The sequence below is a fragment of the Lottia gigantea genome (assembly GCF_000327385.1).
Source record: "Lottia gigantea unplaced genomic scaffold LOTGIsca_52, whole genome shotgun sequence".
NCBI lineage: Eukaryota > Metazoa > Mollusca > Gastropoda > Lottiidae > Lottia > Lottia gigantea.
The window spans coordinates 1,253,164-1,274,880 of record NW_008709781.1 but is presented as its reverse complement, the minus strand read 5'-3'; the positions used below and the strand labels follow the sequence as shown (position 1 = coordinate 1,274,880).

The 21,717-nt window shown below is 32.1% G+C and overlaps 3 protein-coding genes across 3 annotated transcripts; 1 reads left to right on the top strand and 2 right to left on the bottom strand.

The window, feature by feature from the left end:
• Positions 1 to 719: 719 nt before the first annotated feature.
• On the bottom strand, positions 720 to 8,792 carry LOTGIDRAFT_234520 (hypothetical protein; the record flags this gene model as incomplete). The annotated part of the gene is made up of 15 exons (XM_009062621.1): positions 720 to 968; positions 1,984 to 2,088; positions 2,594 to 2,713; positions 3,119 to 3,192; positions 3,328 to 3,481; positions 3,868 to 4,074; positions 4,438 to 4,493; positions 4,695 to 4,772; positions 5,111 to 5,225; positions 6,334 to 6,431; positions 7,030 to 7,158; positions 7,467 to 7,570; positions 7,897 to 7,983; positions 8,173 to 8,224; positions 8,525 to 8,792. 15 exons carry the CDS (start codon positions 8,790 to 8,792, stop codon positions 720 to 722), a joined length of 1,896 nt encoding a protein of 631 aa, XP_009060869.1.
• A 1,952-nt stretch (positions 8,793 to 10,744) lies between these two features.
• LOTGIDRAFT_193331 (hypothetical protein) lies at positions 10,745 to 15,642 on the top strand. The gene is made up of 6 exons (XM_009062620.1): positions 10,745 to 10,883; positions 11,431 to 11,554; positions 13,085 to 13,186; positions 13,615 to 13,797; positions 14,201 to 14,385; positions 14,628 to 15,642. Exons 2-6 carry the CDS (start codon positions 11,431 to 11,433, stop codon positions 14,844 to 14,846), a joined length of 813 nt encoding a protein of 270 aa, XP_009060868.1. The 5' UTR covers positions 10,745 to 10,883; the 3' UTR covers positions 14,847 to 15,642.
• Positions 15,643 to 17,152: 1,510 nt separating this feature from the next.
• On the bottom strand, positions 17,153 to 19,802 carry LOTGIDRAFT_234518 (hypothetical protein; the record flags this gene model as incomplete). Its single annotated transcript, XM_009062619.1, has 5 exons — positions 19,745 to 19,802; positions 18,682 to 19,249; positions 18,094 to 18,305; positions 17,815 to 17,838; positions 17,153 to 17,727 (listed from the first exon to the last, which is right to left on the bottom strand). Exons 2-5 carry the CDS (start codon positions 19,212 to 19,214, stop codon positions 17,153 to 17,155), a joined length of 1,344 nt encoding a protein of 447 aa, XP_009060867.1. The 5' UTR covers positions 19,215 to 19,249; positions 19,745 to 19,802.
• Positions 19,803 to 21,717: the final 1,915 nt, after the last annotated feature.

Below are 21,717 nucleotides of genomic sequence, written 5' to 3'. Positions count from 1 at the left end.
TGACCTATTTCATTTTGTTTCTCAATTCTTGTTGTCATATCAGCCCAAATTATATAGACATCAGTGAATTTAGCCTTAACGTTTCAGCCATTTTTTCTTTGAAATCTCTTTCCTTCAAAATTGTTTGAGACCATACGACATATTGTGACTGTGTGTGCTAATGAGTTATGTCCTGTGATCTTAGAATTCTGTGTTGTGTGATTATGAATCTACTTCCAATTGGCCTTATTTCAGTAACATCGACATTTAAAAAACCCATTAATTGTCATATAACTGCCTAATTGCTATTTGTTATAAAAGTGTATAACAGTATTTAATATATATTGTATTGTTTAAAGATAAAAGACTTTATGATTGTAGACTGATAGTATTTATTTCAGAACGACTGTACATTACAGACTTCATTTCCACTATAATTGTCTATGATTAGATTAGATTAGATTAGATTTTAACAAAATTGGGAATGCTTGTGAACTTAAAAGATATTGTACAAGAAATTAATCGACCAAGCACATACAAAGACAACCAATCTAGAAGCAACATGCAAAAAAAATCACCATTACACCAATTGTAAAATATGATGTACTCAGTCTCTCTTTAAGATGCAAGATCAAACAGTGAGAAATTATATTTGAATTTTTCAATGGCTCTCTGGCCCATATTAACCAATTACCACATTATCAACCTTTTACTATTTATATAAATAACAGTAAACTTTATCATGACCCAAAAGAATCATTAACACTGAATGCATTTGCAGAACTTTTAAATTTCAAGTCTGTAAATTCCTTAGCACCTTGTCTTTTAATTTGCAGTTTAATAACACGATTATTTGGTTCCATTCCAGAAATATTTTTCCCTTTAGTTAAATCACTATAGTTTGGTACAACTATTCTTATTGAAGCACCTTTTGATATCATTTGTTGTTCATGTGCCATGGCTAATTGTGTCACTACTTGTCTTTCAACCTGAAGAAAAAAACAAAAAACTTTAAAAAAGCTAATAGCACTGTACACAGATGGAAATGTAATTATTCCAGCATGGTAGATTAGTTTAGTGCTGGAAATGAAAAACAATGTTTTACCTAATGGCAAAGTTTCAAAATGAACAAATCGTGGTTGCCTAGCAAGATATGCCCACTTCCCTGATAACTTTTCAGTATATCAAGGGGGGTCACCAATCTGCGTCAAATCATACCAAAAATCTAATTTGTGCTAGATATTGTTGATTTAATCAAACACACAAAATTAAATCAAATGAAATCTGTAGTCTCTATCATGTTTATAAACAAATTTTGATGTGTTATTTCCTAGGTCAAGGGCAATAACTAATAAACCATTTATCGAAAGATCGCCAAATTCAAACTTGTCCAAAATCTCATAATTATAAATGATCACACCAAATTTCATTTAAATTGGATGAAAACTGTACTCTCTGTTGTGTTCACAAACAAATTTTGAAGCATGTTTACCTAATTCAAGGGCAATAACTAAAAAACAGTTCATCGAAAGATCGTCAAATTTTAACTTGTCAAAGATCTCATCATTATAGATGATCACACTAAATTTCATTTAAATTGGATGAAAACAGATGTCTCTATTGTGTTCACTAACAAATTTGGATGCGGTTTCCTTAGTCAAAGAACGTCAACTTCAAATTTGTCCAAGATCTCATCTCATAAATGATTATACCAAATTACAATAAAATCAGAAAAAAACTGTAGTCTCTATTACGTTCACAAGCCAATTGTGGACCAACAGACCGACATGTCGATGCCAAATGGAATTAATCTGAAAACCTAGGTTTTGTGCACTGGCGTCTAAGGCAAAAATAACCATTTTTTGAAGACCATGTCTGGTGCCACCAACAGACCAAAATCCAATCCAAAACTAGGTTCCAATGCAAAGTGCAATTCTTTATAAAAAGTATCTAAGCATGGTTGCTAGAACCTACGAGATTAAAATAAGAGAAATATATATATACCTCATGTTTAATTGATCTAGCTCCATAATGTACATCATAACCATCAGCTAATACATCTACTACATGATGATCCCACATTAATTCTATACTGTGTTTATTAGCAGCCTACATGTCAAAATACAGAACAATAATGTATAGAATTGATTGACAAATCATCTAAAGCAATTATCAAGATAGCTGGATTGGCTAAGGGGGTTTTGAATCATTGGACTTGGTAGGGGCATAGCAAGACAACTGAGTCAAGAAAAAGATACAATGCAATAGCTCATATTATGCTGTCCATACTACTTTTTGATGTAAACTATTTGGGAAGTCTGTTTGGATACTTTTATCTTGGATATTCAGATGTTTATCAATTAAGATTCCAGGCTTATTAGGCTTACTATAGTTTGAAAGCTTTTCTAGTTAAGTGGAAAAGACTATTCTAAATACTTTTATGTTTAAGTAAATTGGACAAATTACAAAAAAAATTGATGATCAAAATGTTAAACATGTAAATTGTCAGACTGAAACCTACAATATATTTATTGTGGAATGAAATCCCACTGAATATTTCATACAGCTTGTATAACAGTCTCCTTTATTTCGATATGAAATTCAGTATTCTTACCCTTTTGGCCCAGAATTCAAGTTCTTTTGTAACAAGTTTACTAAGTTCAGATCTTGAAAATGGTAAAAAATATACAATTTCATTTATTCTTCCTAAAAACTCATCTCTTCGAAAATTTCTCTGGAAAAAAGAGAAAACTTCCATTTAAAACATCTCATTGTTCAAGAACCCCTCTTTTAATATAGGACTGTTATGTGTTTTTTGAATGATAAGCCTGTGAAACCATCACTCTCAAACTTCTAGATTCTGTAAGTGCTACAGTCAACTGGACATCAATGAACAACAAAATCAATGAAATGGATATAGTTATTCCATCGTTCATAATCTGCAGTTATGATTCGACTTAAATACTTAAGAATACAGAAAAAGATCTGAATGACTAATATAATAATGTCAAATATTTATTCTGGTGTACAACAACTAACAACAATGAAGCCCTATCCACCCATGCACTGAAAAATTAGACCATTTTATCCTTCTTGGCTCTATAAATTATATGTTAGTTAGAAATGAAATGCTGCCTACCTTTAAAATGGGTCTAACAACAAAATCTTTAAAATTTCTAGATATAGTCACCATTTCAAGTAACTCAGTATTATCTGAAAGAGAACATATGACATAAACCTTTTATAGAACTTTTTAAATGCTGGGTATATAATGGGTATATTATCATCAATAATCATATCAAACGTTTAATTTTGAATTTTTCCAAACCATTAACAACTAAACCTTACCAACTCCTGTAGATTTTTGTTTGTTTGCTAGTTTTGATTCTTCACGTAAATCCAAAGCATGTTGTGCTATTTCTTCACTGGCTAGGTTAGAAGTCATAATAAATATAGCATCTTTACATTCTATAGTATTCCCTTTACCATCAGTTAGTCTACCCTGTAGAATTAATAACAGTCAAACTTTGTTACATTCAAATAAAAGAGTTCTATTACAGCAACAAGTGGGAATAGATGAGACATGCAGCTTACTATGAGGTATTGTTGAATCATGCTTTCATAGTGTCCAGACTTATAAATCAAGTTTTCTCTTCTTTTGTTTTCCCCTGTACACTGCACTAGACACCTCATCTATTTGCACCTTTATAAAGTTCTCAAAATATAAGATAGCATGAAAATATCAGTATCTATGCTTTTATAAATCATGTGCTCTAATACTTCCAGGATAAGTTAAGTAACAACAGAAAATAAACCAAACAAAATTTAGAGCTTTAATTTTTTTTAATTGAAGATGAATAGGATTGAATTTGAATATAAATAAAATACCTCATCAAATAACTGTAACATAATAGTTAGAACATCAGGATGTGCTTTATCTACTTCATCAAATAATACCACAGCAGTTGGACATTCTTTTAATTTTTTTGTCAGTTGTCCCCCTTCTTCATGACCTACATAACCAGGTGGTGAACCAATAAATTTGGCTACTTCATGTCTCTCTTGGTATTCAGACATATCAATGCGTATAAAACCCTGTTGAAATAAAAACAAGATGTATGCATTAGGGTGTGCTTCTGAATTCATTTTGTTCAGGGGCAGAACAAATGGCAATTGAGCTTCAAACATTACTATAGATATACACCAAGTACTAACAATCTGAACCGCAAAACAAAACCCGAACACGATGGAAAAACACTGTTAGCTGCAAGCAAGCATCTGATAATGAAAAGTGGTATCAGGTGTCAAGAAGATTAAGCATTTCCTGCCTGGTGCCACATAGTTGCTCAACATACACTACAACTACTATTTAATCATAAACTATTTTTTAAATCTGTAATACTATCTACTATAAGCATAAATGTATATAAAAACATAATGAATATTTAATACACTCACTTTACGTATATCTTTATGAAGATATTTAGCCACTTGTTTAGCTAATTCAGTTTTACCTACAACAAAATATCAAAGAATTCATTTATAACCTGAATCTTTAATACAGCTTCTACCTTACTTTTAAAATACAAAATAAACAGGATTATTATCATTAAGTGAATCTATTCAGACAGGCATTTATTATTGTCAATACCACTTTAACCATCTAAACCTAACTAAGATCGGAATAATATATATAAATTTGGTCCCAAACATACCTATACCAGAAGAACCTAGGAAGAGAAATACTAGTGGATGATCTTCATCATACCAGCCATTCTCTTTACGTCGAATAGCTGAAATAAGGTAGGAAATCGTATAAATAATATATCTACTACTACTGTATTCAAATAGCTTCACTTTCAAACACATGATACTTCATAGTAAAATATAACTGTTTTTGACCGACCTATATATTTCAAGAGATACTGATATTTTATTGACACCACTTGATTTAACTGCAGATCTATCAAAAATTATTTTTAATTCTGAAAGGTGATAATTTGAAGCAAAACTTATATCATGTTCACTAAGTAAATTACATAAACAAACTAAATATAAAGTGGACTGCATGTGTTTTTGTTTTGAATCGTACCTTGGAATCTACCTACATCATTAGATTAGACAAACAAACCTGAAGCTACCATATTGATAGCACCTTCTTGTCCAATAATAAATTCCTTTAGTCTATTTTCTAACGGATATTTTCTTCTTTCTTCAGCTTCACGTTCTAATTTCTTTTCTTGAAACTAAATAAAGTTAGAATACAATTGATCAAGGCTAAACATGAATTTAAAAGATGTTTAATAACCTTTGTATGTGTATTAGTGACTTAAACTTTTCAATTTGCACCATTCTGTCGCACAGCCGATTATACTTTTGGTTCTTCACATGATCTCATTTGCTTGGTTACGTCAAACACATGGTGACTGGGGGTTCTAGGTTGTTGAGTGACCAAGCTCTAAATGGATATGGATAATCAGAGAAAGATCAATGCCAAAGGCCAGCTAGTAGAAAGATTCTTTTGTGAATGTTTATTTCTTTCTTTCAAATATATTTCAGATATCTGCTGTGCCTGTATTTTCTCATTTTTATTGACATACTAATATATAAGATAGTGGACCACAGCCATATATGCCCACCACGGCATGCGGATGGTAAATATTCAAGATTATGGGGCAAGGGCAATAACTCTGCTTCTAACTGTCGAAAATAGTTCAAATTGGAACTTGATCTTTGTTTTAAGAATATGTATACACATACTGAATTTCATTTGATTCCATCAAAAAATCTAGTTTTTAGAGCGTTTACTACAAACGGACGGACGGACGTTTCATGCATATGTATGCACATACCGAATTTCAATTGATTCCTTCAAACACTCTAGTTTTTAGAGTGTTTACGAGCAATTGATGTTGATAGAAGCACTTACTGTATAGAGGTTAAAGGGCGATAACTCCTCAAAACTGACGTAAGAGGCCTAAATCTTGAAAAAGCCTTAAATTTAATCAGAAGTAAACTAATCTTTCTCAAACCTTTAGATTTAGGTACAATAACATCCATTTTAAGTTTCATCAAAATCGGTTGAAAACTAAGAGAGTAATAGCATATTCAAGATTTTGGGGCAAGGGCAATAACCCTGCTTCTGATGGTCAAAAATATCTCTAATTCAAACTTGATCTTTGTTTTATGAATATGTATACACATACCAAATTTCATTTGATTCCATCAAAAAATCTAGTTTTAGAGCGTTTACAAGCAAATGTTGATGGACAGGGGTGCCGACAATTTACGTCCACATAGAGAGATGTGGGCGTATAAAAAGTGCAAACACGCTCTTAACCAAATAAGATCTACCTCTTTCTCTCTGTTTTGTAATAAATCTCTCATTGTATTAGATCTAACATACATTATAGGTGTATGTCCTAATGCATTTTCTTTTGTTGGGTCAGCACCTGAAACGTAATTGATGAACTATGGGTGAAAAGGATACAATTTTTTAATGGGCTCTAATTAAACAATGAGATTTTACACAGGGAAATTTTCAGTTGAAAGTGAAAATTATTTTCCTGTATAATTTCTGAAAGGAAGTTTATTTCAAATGTAAAATTAACCAACCTTACATGCCAATCTATCGATCTAAATTCATTCTGTGACAAATGTTTTTTGCATTTGAAAATTTTCATATGCAGTTTTCAAAATATCTTACAATAAATAAATCATGGTTTTAAATTTAGGATAATTATGATTTGCTTTGAGGAAATCTACCCTTAAAGAGATTGTAAACAGGTTTTCTAATTTTGTTAAGTGTATTCGGAGCACTGATATCACTATTGCACCATTCTTTTTTTGTGTGGTTCCTGCAATTACACTAAAACTAAGTATTTGATGACATCGATAATCACATAATACGCTTGTATCACATAAGGTCCTTCGCGATTGGTGACAGCATCAAACACCTAGTTTTAGTGGAATTGCAGGAACTACAGAAATCTGATAGAATATTGGAATAGAAAACTCCTTTACAACCCCTTTTAATTCAAATGCTCATACCAGCTTGAAGTAATGTTTCCACTATATTTCTATCATCAACCAGCACAGCATAATGTAGAGCTGTACAGTCTTTAAAATTAGCAGCATTATTTAGTCTATCACAAAAATCTTCTTCTCTGGCCATCAACACTGTAAATAGCAATTAATGAAGATATTGGCTATGAGGTCAATATGATGGTAAAAACTACAAAAAGATCCAAAGAAAACAATGATGATTTTTGTCATCTAACATCTATTACAGTCAAATTTGCACCAATGGCCAACCTTATCATAACAGCTAGTCAAATTCCCCCATGCAATTTTCAGCCAATACCAAGGCTGTGCATGCCCTACCTAGCTGAAAACACCTGTTCCAGTACTCAGTGCTTTGAATTTACATAGCTTGAAATAAGAAATATAAATATGAAACAATGTAACTATTTCCACAATATACACACCTTGTAAAGTGTTGAGTCGTTTCTCCCTAGATGTGATATTAACATTTACAAATTCATCTCCTAGATTAGGATCAGCTCCAACTTCTAATAAAAACTTTACCACTCTATAATTCGAAATATAGATGTATATCATCCAGAATCAAACTCTGAATTCTCATATCTGATATGTTTATATACAGGTATTGGCACAAATTCAATGAAATACAAAATTAACCAAAAGAAAATAGAATTTCTTTTTCTTTCTTATTCCTTTATTTTCTTTAAAACTATATTCTGGTGTTGGCCTGTGCCTAATGCATTGCATAATAGTATTATCATATTGACTCTTAATTGTCTTGCCATTTTTTTTCTTTTTTGGCTCATTTGCAATCGTGTTATACAGAGGCAGATATCTATTGGTGAGGATATGATAGATAAACAGTTTACTCACTCAAGATTTCTATTGACTGCTGCCTGTTGTAACGCTGTCCAACCTAAAACATGTCTACAATTAGGTGATACACCACCTTTCAATAACCTGAAACATATTTATCTATAATAAATGTTTTATAAGTGTAAAGGAAATTGTATGGGACAAAAAGTAATTAGGTACAGTTCATCATTTAATTAAAATATTTTTGGACAAATCTTTTGAATTTTAATACAATTCATTTTTAAAATCTTAATAGTCAAAGATCTACTATTTGACATTGAAAGATTAGCTTACCTTTTAACTTCTCGATTATTCCCATCTTTAATAGCAGCTAGAAGTTGATTATCTGTCATAATTAATAACTATATTCATTTCAATGCTCAATGTTTTTTTAAGGTAAAATATAAGGCTTTTCAAATATATTTCCCAATTGTTCAACATAGAGAAGAGATTATATAATCATGCTTCTACTATTGGCATTGTCATGACTTTTGACTCAATTACTGACGGCCATGGATGGTGAAACAGAAAGTGTGATTGCATTCAGAGCCCTATGACTATTTGAAGTATATTATAAATATAGTATCAGAGACATAAAAAGAAAAAAAAATAATATGGCAAGAAACTAGAAAGGTAGTCTACTTACTCCGTTCATCAACTTGACATTCAGCTTTTCTTATAAAAACTAAACCGAAAGTAGCCGAGAATATTCCACCTGATGCGATCAACTGGCCCCATAATTTCTTATTTCTGTTGAACGATAGAGTCGAGACAGACGTTCCAGAACTGCTAAATCTAACATTCTGTCTTTTAGTAGTCGCTTTAACAAATGACTTGAAAACTGGTGAATGATTATTGGCTGTACACCGATAAATAACTTTTTGAAAAATCTGTCTGCTAAGCCGCACAGCCATGCCGGTTTATTTACAAGCTGCGTACAAATAGTCTGTATCATTTCTAATCTGAAACCGTAGAGATCCGTTGTTGAACAATCCTGACAGATGGCATAGCAAGAACTCTCCTTTAAATTCACTGGCAATGGTCAAAAGAAAAAAACATAAATTTCCCATATTATGTATCTATTATCTTAAAGTAATAAAGATTAAATTTGCAATATATACAATTGGATTTAATTAGTACAAGTACAATATCAAAAGGCAATACGAAACACTATTAATCTGAAGAAATCTGTTCAGTCTGTAGTAAAACGTTTTCTGTTCTACATGAGCACAGAATCGTTTTTCGGGAAGTGATACTATTCATTCATTTGTGAAAATATGGCAAGCCAAATGATTTTTTTTCTGAAATATGTTGATATGCTACTTTGCTTTTCAGTCAAACTGGTTCCTTGATTATTTTGACTCTTGTAACAATGGTAGGCATACGGAAGACAGGTTCTGCTTACATTTTTTAGAACATCAGTAGGCTAATTATTTAAATTGGCAAAAACAATCCGTATTTCAGGATAATACTTTGGACTGTATGTCTACGTCAATGGTTGTGTTAAACCAGGCTTTTGAAATATATAGAATTAGATAAAAAGATAGTGGCTGTTTTCTGTTTATAACCCATGACCCTATAGGAAAAATATCACACAGTAAAAAAACTCGAAAACATTTGAAGAGCAAGTTGACCCTATATCTTAACCGTAAATCAATATTTACTTTTCGCCACACACTGAATTGAATAACCATGGTTGTAATAAATGAAAAGCCTAGGCTACTCTTCCAATTTCAATCAAATTCGGCTGCTGGTTTCTAATTATATTTTACAGATGTATCTAATTGGATGCTTTATGTCCATATATAGCCAATATTTTCTTTGTTTCATTTATAACATTTTCTTGTCTTCCCTCTTAAGAAATATTTATCTTTTCCTGAAAAGTATTATCTAAGTAGCCGAAACATATTTAACTACATGTACATTTCAAAATATTCGTCTAAAACAGTCCTGGTTGAACCAAAGAACCATTATCATTGCAAAAGGTACCCAAAATCTAATGCATCTCTGATGATTATGCAGATTTGTGCACTCAAGTAAATGCCTATGTGTACCTCTATAACACGCTTGTTGAAATTTGAGCCAATCGAGTGTTTTATATCCTTATAGCGATATAGGCCTAGCCAATTGTATGCATATCGTCATTGTATTAGAAAATGAGTAAAGTAGGGTTAGAAAAGAAGGATAAGGTTAGTGATAAAATTTAACATTAATTTTGTGAGTTTTGGTTTACATAATATTATCAATCTTTGAATTTTGTTTTGGTAGCCTACACAACGTTTCAATGATTTTACATTTTAATCACTCGAAGTTAGTCTGCCCGACAAATCTGTCCCTACCCGTGGGTCGGAGGAACTCCAACAAAAAATACATTTATGTCTGGCTCTAAAATTGCAGTCCGAAGAACGGTTAGATAGGTCGGATTAGAGTAGGCCTAAGTGTGGTGTATGCATAATTTAAAACTACGAAAGCTTTCAAACTAAAATTGATGCACAAAATTAATTCTTTCTGAGCTTGTGCCATATAAAATCGAACTACATATTATAATAGGTAGGCTATACCAAATAAACGATATCAGTTACATGGACTCTTCGAAAGGGATACTGAGTTGACCGGTCGCGGAGAGGCATCAAGTATTCCGTGGGGGTAAGCTAGGCAAGTGACACCATACAGAACTTATTTAAGGGGGAGGGAGGGAACTCATCGGAAGATTTCTGACAAATCTACAACGGACCATATTGTAGTATAACTTTCCTGGTCAAAGGGAGCTAACTGTCTTCTGGAAAATTAGCTCCCTTGCATGTTTATGAAAGTCTTGATAATAAAGTAAAAATCAATGATCATCCAGTCGTATTTACATTGCGCAGGAAATCAGCTGATAGCAAGTTGTATCTCTGTGTTTCCTTTGTGTTTCTTATCTAAATTGAATGTACAAAGCTACACGCTGTAGTTATTCACTTGACCTCGTAAGATACGCAGGATTATAAATAAAAGTAAGTGACAAGGCAAGTGTTTTCAAGTTATTTTCTAGTGTGTATTATTCATAGGCCCTACACAGGCTGTATAGTGTATTTTCCCAATGTTTAATTCAAAGAGGTCTTTCCAATGCAACTTGTTTACACCAAATACCAGCTGTATTTTGGCAGCAATCTATGATTTTAACCATTTCAATATGCCTATGTTAGTGAAGAATTACATATATTGCATGAAGGACACAGCATTTTTAGGCTCTATGTCATACAGGAAATTAGCCTGTCTGATAAATCGGCTCATAAACACTTTATGATAATGATAAATTGTTTTGCTAAGGTTTTGTCAGAGGTTTCTCCCTTAACCAAAATATCACAAAGTTATTATTATAGATATGTCCTCTAGGCATATTGAGACACGTTCTGCAAAATGTTTAGGAAACCAGAAAAGATTATTTAAGATATATTAATTTTAATGGGTAGGGTAATCTTATCATAAGTGGATTTTTTGATAGGTTTGTGATTTAGAAATATTAAAAACAAAACCAAAAACATGTAACTTATTTATTTTGTATTTTTGCAGATGAAGCTAGTAATATTAGATAAGTATAAAGATGTATCAGAATGGGCAGCTAGATATGTCAGACGGCGTATAATTGATTTTAAACCTGGACCGGAGAGATATTTTACTCTTGGACTACCAACAGGTTTGGTCACTTTTTATTATGCCCAATTAATAAGTGTTTCTTACAGAGTGCCTATTTTATTCTACAATCCAAATCTCATCAAACAGCTCTATTGAGGTAATGATTGATCCTGTAATCTGGCTTCATCTTAATGCCTCTATCAATCTAGTTCTTATTGAATAAGTTGTAACTACATGCATGTACCAATTATGTTGTTTTGTGCTGTTTAAAGTAATAAAGAGAATATAATTAATCAATTCATAGATAGTGTATTAATGATAAATCAACAGCTGTTCTGTAATTATTATAACCAGATGTTGTTATCTAATGTAATAGAATGCACATCTCCCACAAATATGTCAGAGAAAAGTTTGACTTTTATTGAGGTGGATTGCAGGTGAGATGAATTAAGAAAATTGAATAATGATGAGTGTTGACATTTTAATTTATATGCAGTGTGATATAACATATAGCTCGAAGTTGCATTCATGTATTATTGCTTTGGTGAGCACAGATTCCAGTGCATTAAAGCTACTCAAATAGTGGTCAAGACTAAATTGTATTTTGATTCAAGAAACGGTATAAACATGTGGATTCATATTTAGCCTGGTCTTTTTAAATAGAATGGCTGAGTTTAGTTATAAAATCTGTTTAAAAAGTAATTGACTATTACACTGACCTGGTAATACTATCAATAATAGTTGAAAGATAAATTGACTTGTCCTTATGATAACCTCTACGAACTCTTTACATTGAGATTACTAACATTTCACATTACTAACATTTGACATGACCTCTAACCTTCAATGTGCAAATATGTAAGGTCTGGGCATTGTTTATTATTTCTCAATAATTAGATTTAAGTATTAAATTTTACTCTTGGAAATAGAGCATTATATCTTATGCATTGGTTAATGTAAGTACAACAGTATTAAACATAGGCTTGCGGCAAGTCTCGCAAGTGAATACACCCACCAGCAGCTTGATAAAGAGATAAATGTGAACTGTAAAACAAACTCTATATCGTAGCCTGTAGAGTGAGCACTAGCCAAAAAAGTGAAAAAATGCGATATCAGAGTTTTATGCGATATCTCTAAAGAAAATCATCGGATCATCACCAAATTCAATAGTGCACATCTTCATAATGATATTGACAATACAAAAGATCAAAAGAATCCATAGGGAATTGTAGCCTGTAGAGTGAAGCGAGCACGAGGTAAATGTGAACGGACAGACCGACGGGCAACTACAATATACGCCCATACTTACGTGTGGACGTATAAAAATGTTCCGGTTCAAGAATTTCAAGAAATTTTAGGCAGGGGAAATATTGATCTAGCTTTCCTTTGATCCATCAACATCCAATTTAATTGCCCACTAGGCAACAATTCAAATTTGTACCTTCATGAGCTCTGTTAAAAAATACTGTTCTAATTGTTGCTAACTCTAAATGTTTGAAATACTTCAATCCTGCTGGTGGCTAAATATCTGCTTTCTCTATATCTTTGACTACCAAATAGTTTGTAATAAATTTTTATTTTTTATTTTTAGGTAGCACACCTTTAGGAATGTATCAAGAATTAATCAAATTACATAAAGCTGATAAATTATCATTTAAATATGTCATAACTTTTAATATGGATGAATATGTAGGTAAGTAGAAAAATTATTGTAGCTTTATATTTGTTCAAGTACTGATACTTCAAAAAATAAATAAATAGAAATTATGATAGGTACAGATTTAGAAAGAACAATTTTGTCCAATAAGGAAATAAAGAAACTTCCAAAAATAAAGGAATGAATTTGTTTCTCAGAATCAGGTGCTTTCTACCTTAAAGTGACATGTGCACCATTTTTTTTGACTAATCATACTTTTGTCTCAGAAAGAATTTACATATATTCAAGACTCAAATTAACTCACAAAATGGGACACCTGTCATGCAATTTTCTTTCATGAAGAAATTTCAGCAAGTGAAGTTTAAAATAGCTAGGATTTAATCAGAAATTATATTCTCCTTATTTAGAATTACTCTTATCTTATCAAAATAATGGATTATAAAGGTTTTTAATTTGTATTCCAGGTTTGGAAAGAGACCATCCTGAAAGTTACCATTCTTTTATGTGGAATAATTTCTTTAAACACATTGATATAGACCCTAAAAACGCCCATATTCTAGATGGTACTGCAGCTAATTTAGTGGCTGAGTGTAATGAATTTGAAAGATTAATTAAAGAAGCTGGTGGAATTGAATTATTCATTGGAGGTTTGTATAAGAATTTTTAAATGTTTTTTAAAAAGGATAGTCTCAATTTGTTCAAGTTCAATATATAAAATATTTTATCAGTTTCTGAAATGGTCAGACAGATAAACCATTAAACCATAGTTTTCCTATCTCCATGTTTAATAAACTTATTCACCATTCATTGGTTTGGTGTAGTTATTCTATTGTAAAAATTTTATGGATTCTGAAACAGAACAACATTCTCTTTTATGAAACTTAACCCAGCTGTTTTTCATCTGTCCATACGTTTTCATAATTCTGTGCAATCATACACATTTTATCAGTATTCATATTTAGTATCACCTGAAAAATGCTCACTGATGAATACCGATATTAAAAGACATATTATGATGGTTTGTTAAAGTTGTAAATATATTTTCTAAAGGTATTGGTCCAGACGGTCATATAGCTTTCAATGAACCAGGATCTAGTTTAGTATCTAGAACTAGAGTTAAGACATTAGCACAAGATACAATAGAAGCTAATGCTAGATTTTTTGGTGGAGATGTAACGAAGGTACCTAATGAAGCTCTTACTGTTGGAGTTGGCACTGTGATGGATGCCAATGAGGTTTGTACAATTTCATTATAAGTTAGGTTCTCACTCCAATAGGTGATAGCAGTTTAGTAAGCTCTACCTTGCTCTTCAAACGAAAGATTTTTATTTGGAATATTCATAGCCTTTGACCAGATAAGCCTTTATAACTTGTGTTCTTCAAACCTAATTAGGAAAATCTTGTTCGGAGAATCAGGCGTGTAATAAACTATTTTTATTCACATGTTTTCTAGAATTTATGATATTTTATTTTGCAGGTGATGATTTTAATAACAGGAGCTCATAAATCTTTTGCCTTACATAAAGCTATAGAGGAGGGTATTAACCACATGTGGACTGTTTCTGCCTTCCAACAACATCCACATACTATTTTTATCTGTGATGAGGATGCCACACTGGAATTACGTGTTAAAACTGTCAAATATTTCAAAAGTTTAATGAGAGTCCATAATAAACTGGCTGATGATCCAGAATGAATATTTTACAAGTTCTACTTGTTTGTTTGTTTTTGTAGGTGTTGGCCTATCTTGCTCAATCTATCACATTTAAGTGAATAGGCATAATCAGAAAGAAAATATTAAAATATCTGAATATTTTATGATAAAATTTTGTTTAAAATTGATGAAATCAGGGCATTATTTCTGACTATAATTTTTGAAAATATATTAGATGCCCAAAAAAGGTAATGAATGATAAATCCAGATTTCAAAAGTTCAGTTTTCCATCGTTTAATGGGGGATATTCAGTTTAAAGACATTTGTTATGTTTATTGGTTTTTTAGGGTAGCATGTTTTTGAATTTGCTGTAATAAATTATATGTAGAAGATAATTAATCTAAACTTTCCTCTGTTGAGTGTTAGATATTGTAGTGTATGCATGTTGACAATTTACTACATCATTTTGTACATAAAAACAATAAGTATCTTGTCTCCCCTGTCAGACTATGAAAAGTATGTGTCAAAACATTTTGGTGCATATATCATTGCTTTTTTTTTTATTTGACTTTGAATGAAAGTTCATCTACATTATATTTCATAACTTTTTATCATTTGAAATGTTGTTATTGAATTTTCCTTCAGATATCATGTTCTTATTCTTTGGTTTTGCATCTAAGTCTTGCATAATGCATAAAACAAATATATGTGCTTTTTGTTGTATACCCTACAGGTTTCATTCCAAAAATGCTGTGACAGGGCATTATTACTTGTATTTCCATTGTATGTACTCTAAATACTGTTATTATTTCTGTGATTAAAATTTTTTAAAAAACTTAGCATCTCATATATCCCCTACTATATCAGTCCAGAATCAGAGGAAGACTGAAATTTCCATGTCAACATATAATTAGGATATATAATCAATATTTAAACAAAGGATTTGTGGAAGTCCTCTTTTTATGAAAGTTTATATTGAACTGATCCTTTTTCTTAAACATTTTTATGTGTGTAACAAAGATAGAGCAATTACTAAAAAGTCACTTGCATCACAACCCATTCTATCTGAAATCTCGTCAATTCAAACAAACCCAATTTAATCATGCTCACATAAAATCTCTTACTGCATAACAAGACAGACAGACAAGCAGGATGCAAAATAATTTCATATTATGGTCATAAAAACTAAATTATTTGATATTTAATATAAATTCAACAAAATATCTCCAGTATAATATTACAATTAAAACTGATTATTATTATCTAGGTCTCTAGCACCAAATTTTTACGTTTTTGCAGTTCCTTTTGCAAAGTACCATAAGATCCAAGGCTTATGTTGGACTTGTGTCAAACTACCTCTCTATACCATTGCCCTTTCATTTCTATAGTTATTATTGCAAATTAGATATCTTATAAATATAGAATTAAAAGCAATGTAAATATGACATGGTGTCATGTGATCCTGATCGTAAATATACCATTTTGAAAAAATTAATTTGATTTGTTGAAAATAAATGTTGAGAGAGGTTAAAAAATATATCAAATGTTGCCATGAAACTTTCAAGTAATCACAAGAAGAAAGTCCTGACAAACCATGATTAAATCAAGTCAAAATCTCCTAAGCACATATTATATTATATTATATTATAAATACAGCATACCTAAAGCTGAACCACTCTTGAACCAATAACAACACCTTTTTTCAGACAGAATAGTTATCATTTAGAACTCACTATATCACCTTTGATCTGTGCTCACAATAAATTAATTCAAATAACTTTCACATAATTAACAGGCATGTATGTTGATTAAAACTGCAAAACTTTCATAAATATCATCAAAAATAACAGTTCAATCAGAAATATGTGAAAATAGTACATAGTCCAATAATTTATATTCATATATTTTATATAAGTTACTTTAAAATGGATAGATTGATTTATTCATTTGCTTTACCATTAATTAGCTGGTAAAATAGCCAGAGTGATAAAGTTCATTTTTCAGGCCTCTATCATCATAGAAGAGAGGCAGAAACCAATGTCATTGAAATTAGATTATATTTTTGTATCTTATTTTGTCTTTTGATATTTTTAGTGTAAAGTGTAAGTTGGCAAGTTTTCTACCAAAGGCCTGTCTAAATGATGATATTTTTAACCAATCAAAAAATATCAGAAAACAATAAAAGATATGAGATTGTAATCTAAGTTTAATTAGATTGAGTAGAAACTGGCCTGGATGGACCTTTATGCAGTCTTATTCAAGTGAATCAAGTTCTCTCAGTTGTAAAGTGAATAATAAGAAGCAAGTGTATATTTGAGAATGTATGAGTTTAACTGAAAGTGTTGCCTTTAATCCCAGTCATCATCATCACCACCAGCTGAGGCATCTTCTGATGGTTCCGGTGGTGCAGGAATCATGGATGATATCTTATCCATTGCTGATCCCCCTCCACTGGTCACTGAGGATTCAGATTTCTCTGGCTTTCCAGTACCAGATATTCCTTTTCTCCTCATAGTCAACTTAGAAAATAAATCACTCATTAAATCACCACCACCTCCTGCACTGGCCGAGGATGCTCCAGACTCAGTCTCTTCTTTCTTCTTCTTTTTACTGGCAATCTTTCTATCTTTACCACTCTTTAATTTCTTAAGACCACCAGCATTTCTAATGGAATCTAGAAGACTTGCTCTTCCATCTGATGGAGCTGAGACTTCTGGAGGAGCATCCTGTATCTGAATGGAGGGAGGTGGTCCAGGAGGAGGGGGAGGAGGTGCCTCAGCAGGTGGAGGAGGGGGTGGGGGAGGGGGTCCTGATGGTGGAGGAGGTGGAGGGGGGCCAGGGGGAGGCGGCCCTGGTGGTGGGGGTCCACCTGATACATCTAGTACAACTCCTGGTAATTCAGCAGGTCCTGATGGAATGGCATCTGGTTCCGGTAAGATGGAAGGTAGTTCTGGCATGTTGCTGGTAGCTCTAACTGATGGTGCTATTGATGATGATAATAAATCAACACCAAAAGACAAATCATCCGCAACACCTAAAAGGACATAAACAAATTACCAGTTACTGTACTGATGAATAACAGAAAGCCACTAAAATTAAGCCATTGCTAGAATGATGGAATAAAGAAAATACTGAGCTTTGTTATTGAGGAGACAAAGGGCATACCCTCCTCTTTCCAAAAAAATCTCCAACAACAAATTATGATATTATATCATTTGATTTAAATATCAAACTTCTTAAAATGTAGTATATGCACATGATTAGAAATAGTGTACTATTGTTTATATACCTAATAAATTTGGTAAGAAATCTGGAACAGCAATTTCGGGAACCTCTCCAATATCTGGCATGTAAGAATAACTTTCAGTTTTCAGTTGTAACATTTCTTCACTCTGTGCAATAGTGCTGGGAGCATCAGCAAGCCCTGCCTCGTCGTGTTCCAATGTTGATCGTGTTTTAGTAACAACACCTAATGGATCTAACATTACATACTTCTTGTAACTGAAAAATCACACAATTTCAAAATAAATAAAAAAAAAAAAGCAAAATAACATTATGTAAAATGAGAACCCTCTTTAAATTGTTGTAAAAATATTTATCCATAAAAATTTTCCTATTTATCTTTAGCTTCTAATATGCCATCAATGGATCATAAATCCATAAATATAGTCTAAATACATGTCTAAACTCTTAGTAGCTTACATATTGCATACATACAACTACAACTGATGTACCAGTATGACTATCAGTAAGCTTATAAAAATTCAAAAGCAAAAAGCTTAGAATGATGTTGAAACTTCATCTTTAAAAATGAAACTGATTTATGACAATGATGAAAGCTGTAAAAATGCTTGCTGAACTTAAAGATGTTACTCACGGGTTTTCTGATGTATTGAATAATAATAAAGAACTGACAGATGGTAGACCTTTTGGTAACCCTCCTAATCCTTCTTCTATATTATTACCATCTCGGGCACGTTTTTTAACATTCAAATGTACATTATAATACTGTAACTTATCACGAAAAACTCTGTCATCCACATTCTGATGTTTACTTTGTAATCTATAGTGAGGATGCTTGGGTTCACGTAAATTAGCACCTTTACCAAAAGTACTTGTATATTCTTCTAATGTTTCAGCTATAGGATACTTGGCACTTGCATGAACCTTAGTAGCTTTGTTACTTCCAGTTAATTTGTTCACCTTGGCCTCAGCCAGCCTAACTCTATCATTAACTTTTTGTAGTCGACTAGTGTTGTCACCAACTTTTGCGGTAATTCTTTTGAAAATATCATTGGCTACTTTATCTAGATAGTCTAATGAATCTGCTATTTGCAGGATGGTCTCCTCCCTACGTAGATCTGGAGGTATTGTCTGTACATTATATATCTGATTACTCATTATGGTCATTGAAACTGTGATTCAACAGGTCTATTCAATCAAAACTGTAAAAAAACAATACATGTATGTAATTCATCATTCATATCACCTACAATTATCCCCAATTCCTTCATTAAGCTTATGTCTAGTCAGAACTTCGGAGTACTAATATCAACTGTGGCTTATCTGATCAAGATATGATATTGTCTACATGTTAAATATTGATCAAATGGTATCACCAAAGTGAAGAATGCAAACGGACAGTCATTTATTTAGATCTATAGTCATATTTCACTTTAAGTCAAATAATTCTTCTAGTTCAGAAAAATTATTTTTGAAATTGCATAATGACCAGTCATATATCATTGTTGCTCAGGATAAAACAAAACATAAAGGGGGCGTGTTAAAGTATAAAAAAAATCATGCTTGTTTGTGTGGCTTGTTGGGAGTCAATTGCTTACTTTTACCAAGTAGTTTGTTCTTAGACATTAAACGGATAACTGAAAATATACCTAATGTAGCATATTCTCGATTTTTATCATGTATAATTGTAAAATTACCCAGATATTTAATAAAATCATTGAAATATCGTCATTCGAATTGCCTTACCAACAATTTCCACCATATTTGATCACATGATCAGTCATGTGGTTGATGGTGTCCTTAAAAAATAGGAATAAACGTTTGTTATTGAGAAACTAAACGTAAATATGTCTCATTAATTAATATAGTTCAGTGACTATGGTTGAGAGTGTTAAATTCTCAATTATACATCGTTGATTAATTATTAGGTTATTAGAGCATGGGCTGATATTCAAAAACGCAATGGGCTGCAAATACAAAAGGAACAACAACCAGAGTCGGATTAACCTATAGGCAAAATCGGCCCAATGTAAAAATTATGAAACAGTTAATAAATTTCCTCAGGCTCATCGAAAATTTTCCTACTAAATTGTTTGAGCCTAATGGTGATGAATGGTTTAATTGTATAAGTATGGTTTAATTAACACAGTAGGCCTATTAGTATTACTATAAGCCTAACTAATATAGTCACTTTGAAGTCACATTTCACTGCCTCTATTTCTTTGTTCTATCTTTCTCTGTCTCTGAGTTTTCGTCACCTCAGATAATTTTTTACCTAGCTCTGAACTCTTTTTGAATAGTGTATTCTGATTGGCAACTTTGTCATTCAGTAGGCTAGGCCTTTTTATACGCCCACATGAAATGGGGGCGTATATTGCCTTCACCTCATTCCCTCAGTCCGTCCGTCCACAATTGCTCGTAAACACTCTACAAGGCAAAATTCTTGACTGATGAACCCTATTGAAAATCAGACGAATCGAAAAATATTTACTATGAGTTATTGCCCTTGTTCTTTAAAACGCGTTCAATTTTAGCTTGTAAACAACCTAGAAGGCATAATTCTTGATGGATTTTGACGAAACTTGGTGTGAGTGTTTGTAATCACAAAAGGATAAACCCTATAGAAAATCAGAAAAATTGAAAAATATTTAGTATTAGTTATTGCCCTTGTTCTTGAAAACACGTTTAATTTTTAGTTCTTAAACACTCTAGAAGGGACAATTCTTGACGGATTTTGACGAAACTTGGCATGAGTGTTTGTTATCACCCAAGAATAAACCCTATTGAAAATCAGAAAAATCGAAAAATATTTAGTATGAGTTATTGCCCTTGCTATTGAAAACGCGTTCAATTTGTAGCACGTAATCACTATGAAGAAACTTGGTGTGAATGTTCGTAATCACCCAAGGATGAACCCTATTGAAAATCAGAAGAATTGAAAAAGTATTTAGTATGAGTTATTGCCCTTGCTCTTGAAACCGCTTTCAAATTTAGCTCTTAAACACTAAAAGGCATGACTCTTTCTGGATTTTGACGAAACTTGGTTTGATTATTCAGTCCCGAAGATTGAATACTTGCCTTCTAGAGTTTTCACGAGCTAAAGATTGAACACGTTTTCAAGAACTAGGGCAATAACTCACTCACACTCAATATTATTCAGTGTTGTGCTAAAGAGTTCAAAAGAAGTGTATGACTGAAGGTTGAATATTCCATACTGGTGATTGTTACTGTACTGCTAAATATTTATGTTCAAAAGCTGCCAGTGGGGGTATATTACCTTGCCTGGCAAGCTATCTTTATTTGTCAGAGCGATGGTATTGGTGTAGAGAAATATATATTGTTTTACAATGAATCTTCTTCAATGTTGTACTGGATGATATAGTTTAGTGTATTTCCCTTGTAATATATTATTTAAAATACAGTGGAGCCTCGATTATCCGCATATTCCCTTTCACGATATGATCGTGAGGTTTAACGAAATTCCGGATAGTTGAAACATGCCATTCCATAACTAGAATTATGTCCCTTCCTATTAAGAAACCTGTCAATTAGTGTCACGTACGCAACATGTGATAGACATGTGTGTACTTTATAGGGCCAATACGTCGTGAAGATCCCCGATTGTTTATAATTTTTCATAGCATGATAATAACAATAGCATTCCTTAGAA

Excerpts from the sequence above, each read along its gene's own strand:
- LOTGIDRAFT_193331 (XM_009062620.1), top strand. The coding sequence starts at position 11,431 with ATGAAGCTAGTAATATTAGATAAGTATAAAGATGTATCAGAATGGGCA. Across the intron at positions 11,555-13,084 it reads TACTCTTGGACTACCAACAG|GTAGCACACCTTTAGGAATG; the intron begins GTTTGGTCACTT and ends TTTTATTTTTAG. Across the intron at positions 13,798-14,200 it reads AATTGAATTATTCATTGGAG|GTATTGGTCCAGACGGTCAT; the intron begins GTTTGTATAAGA and ends TATTTTCTAAAG.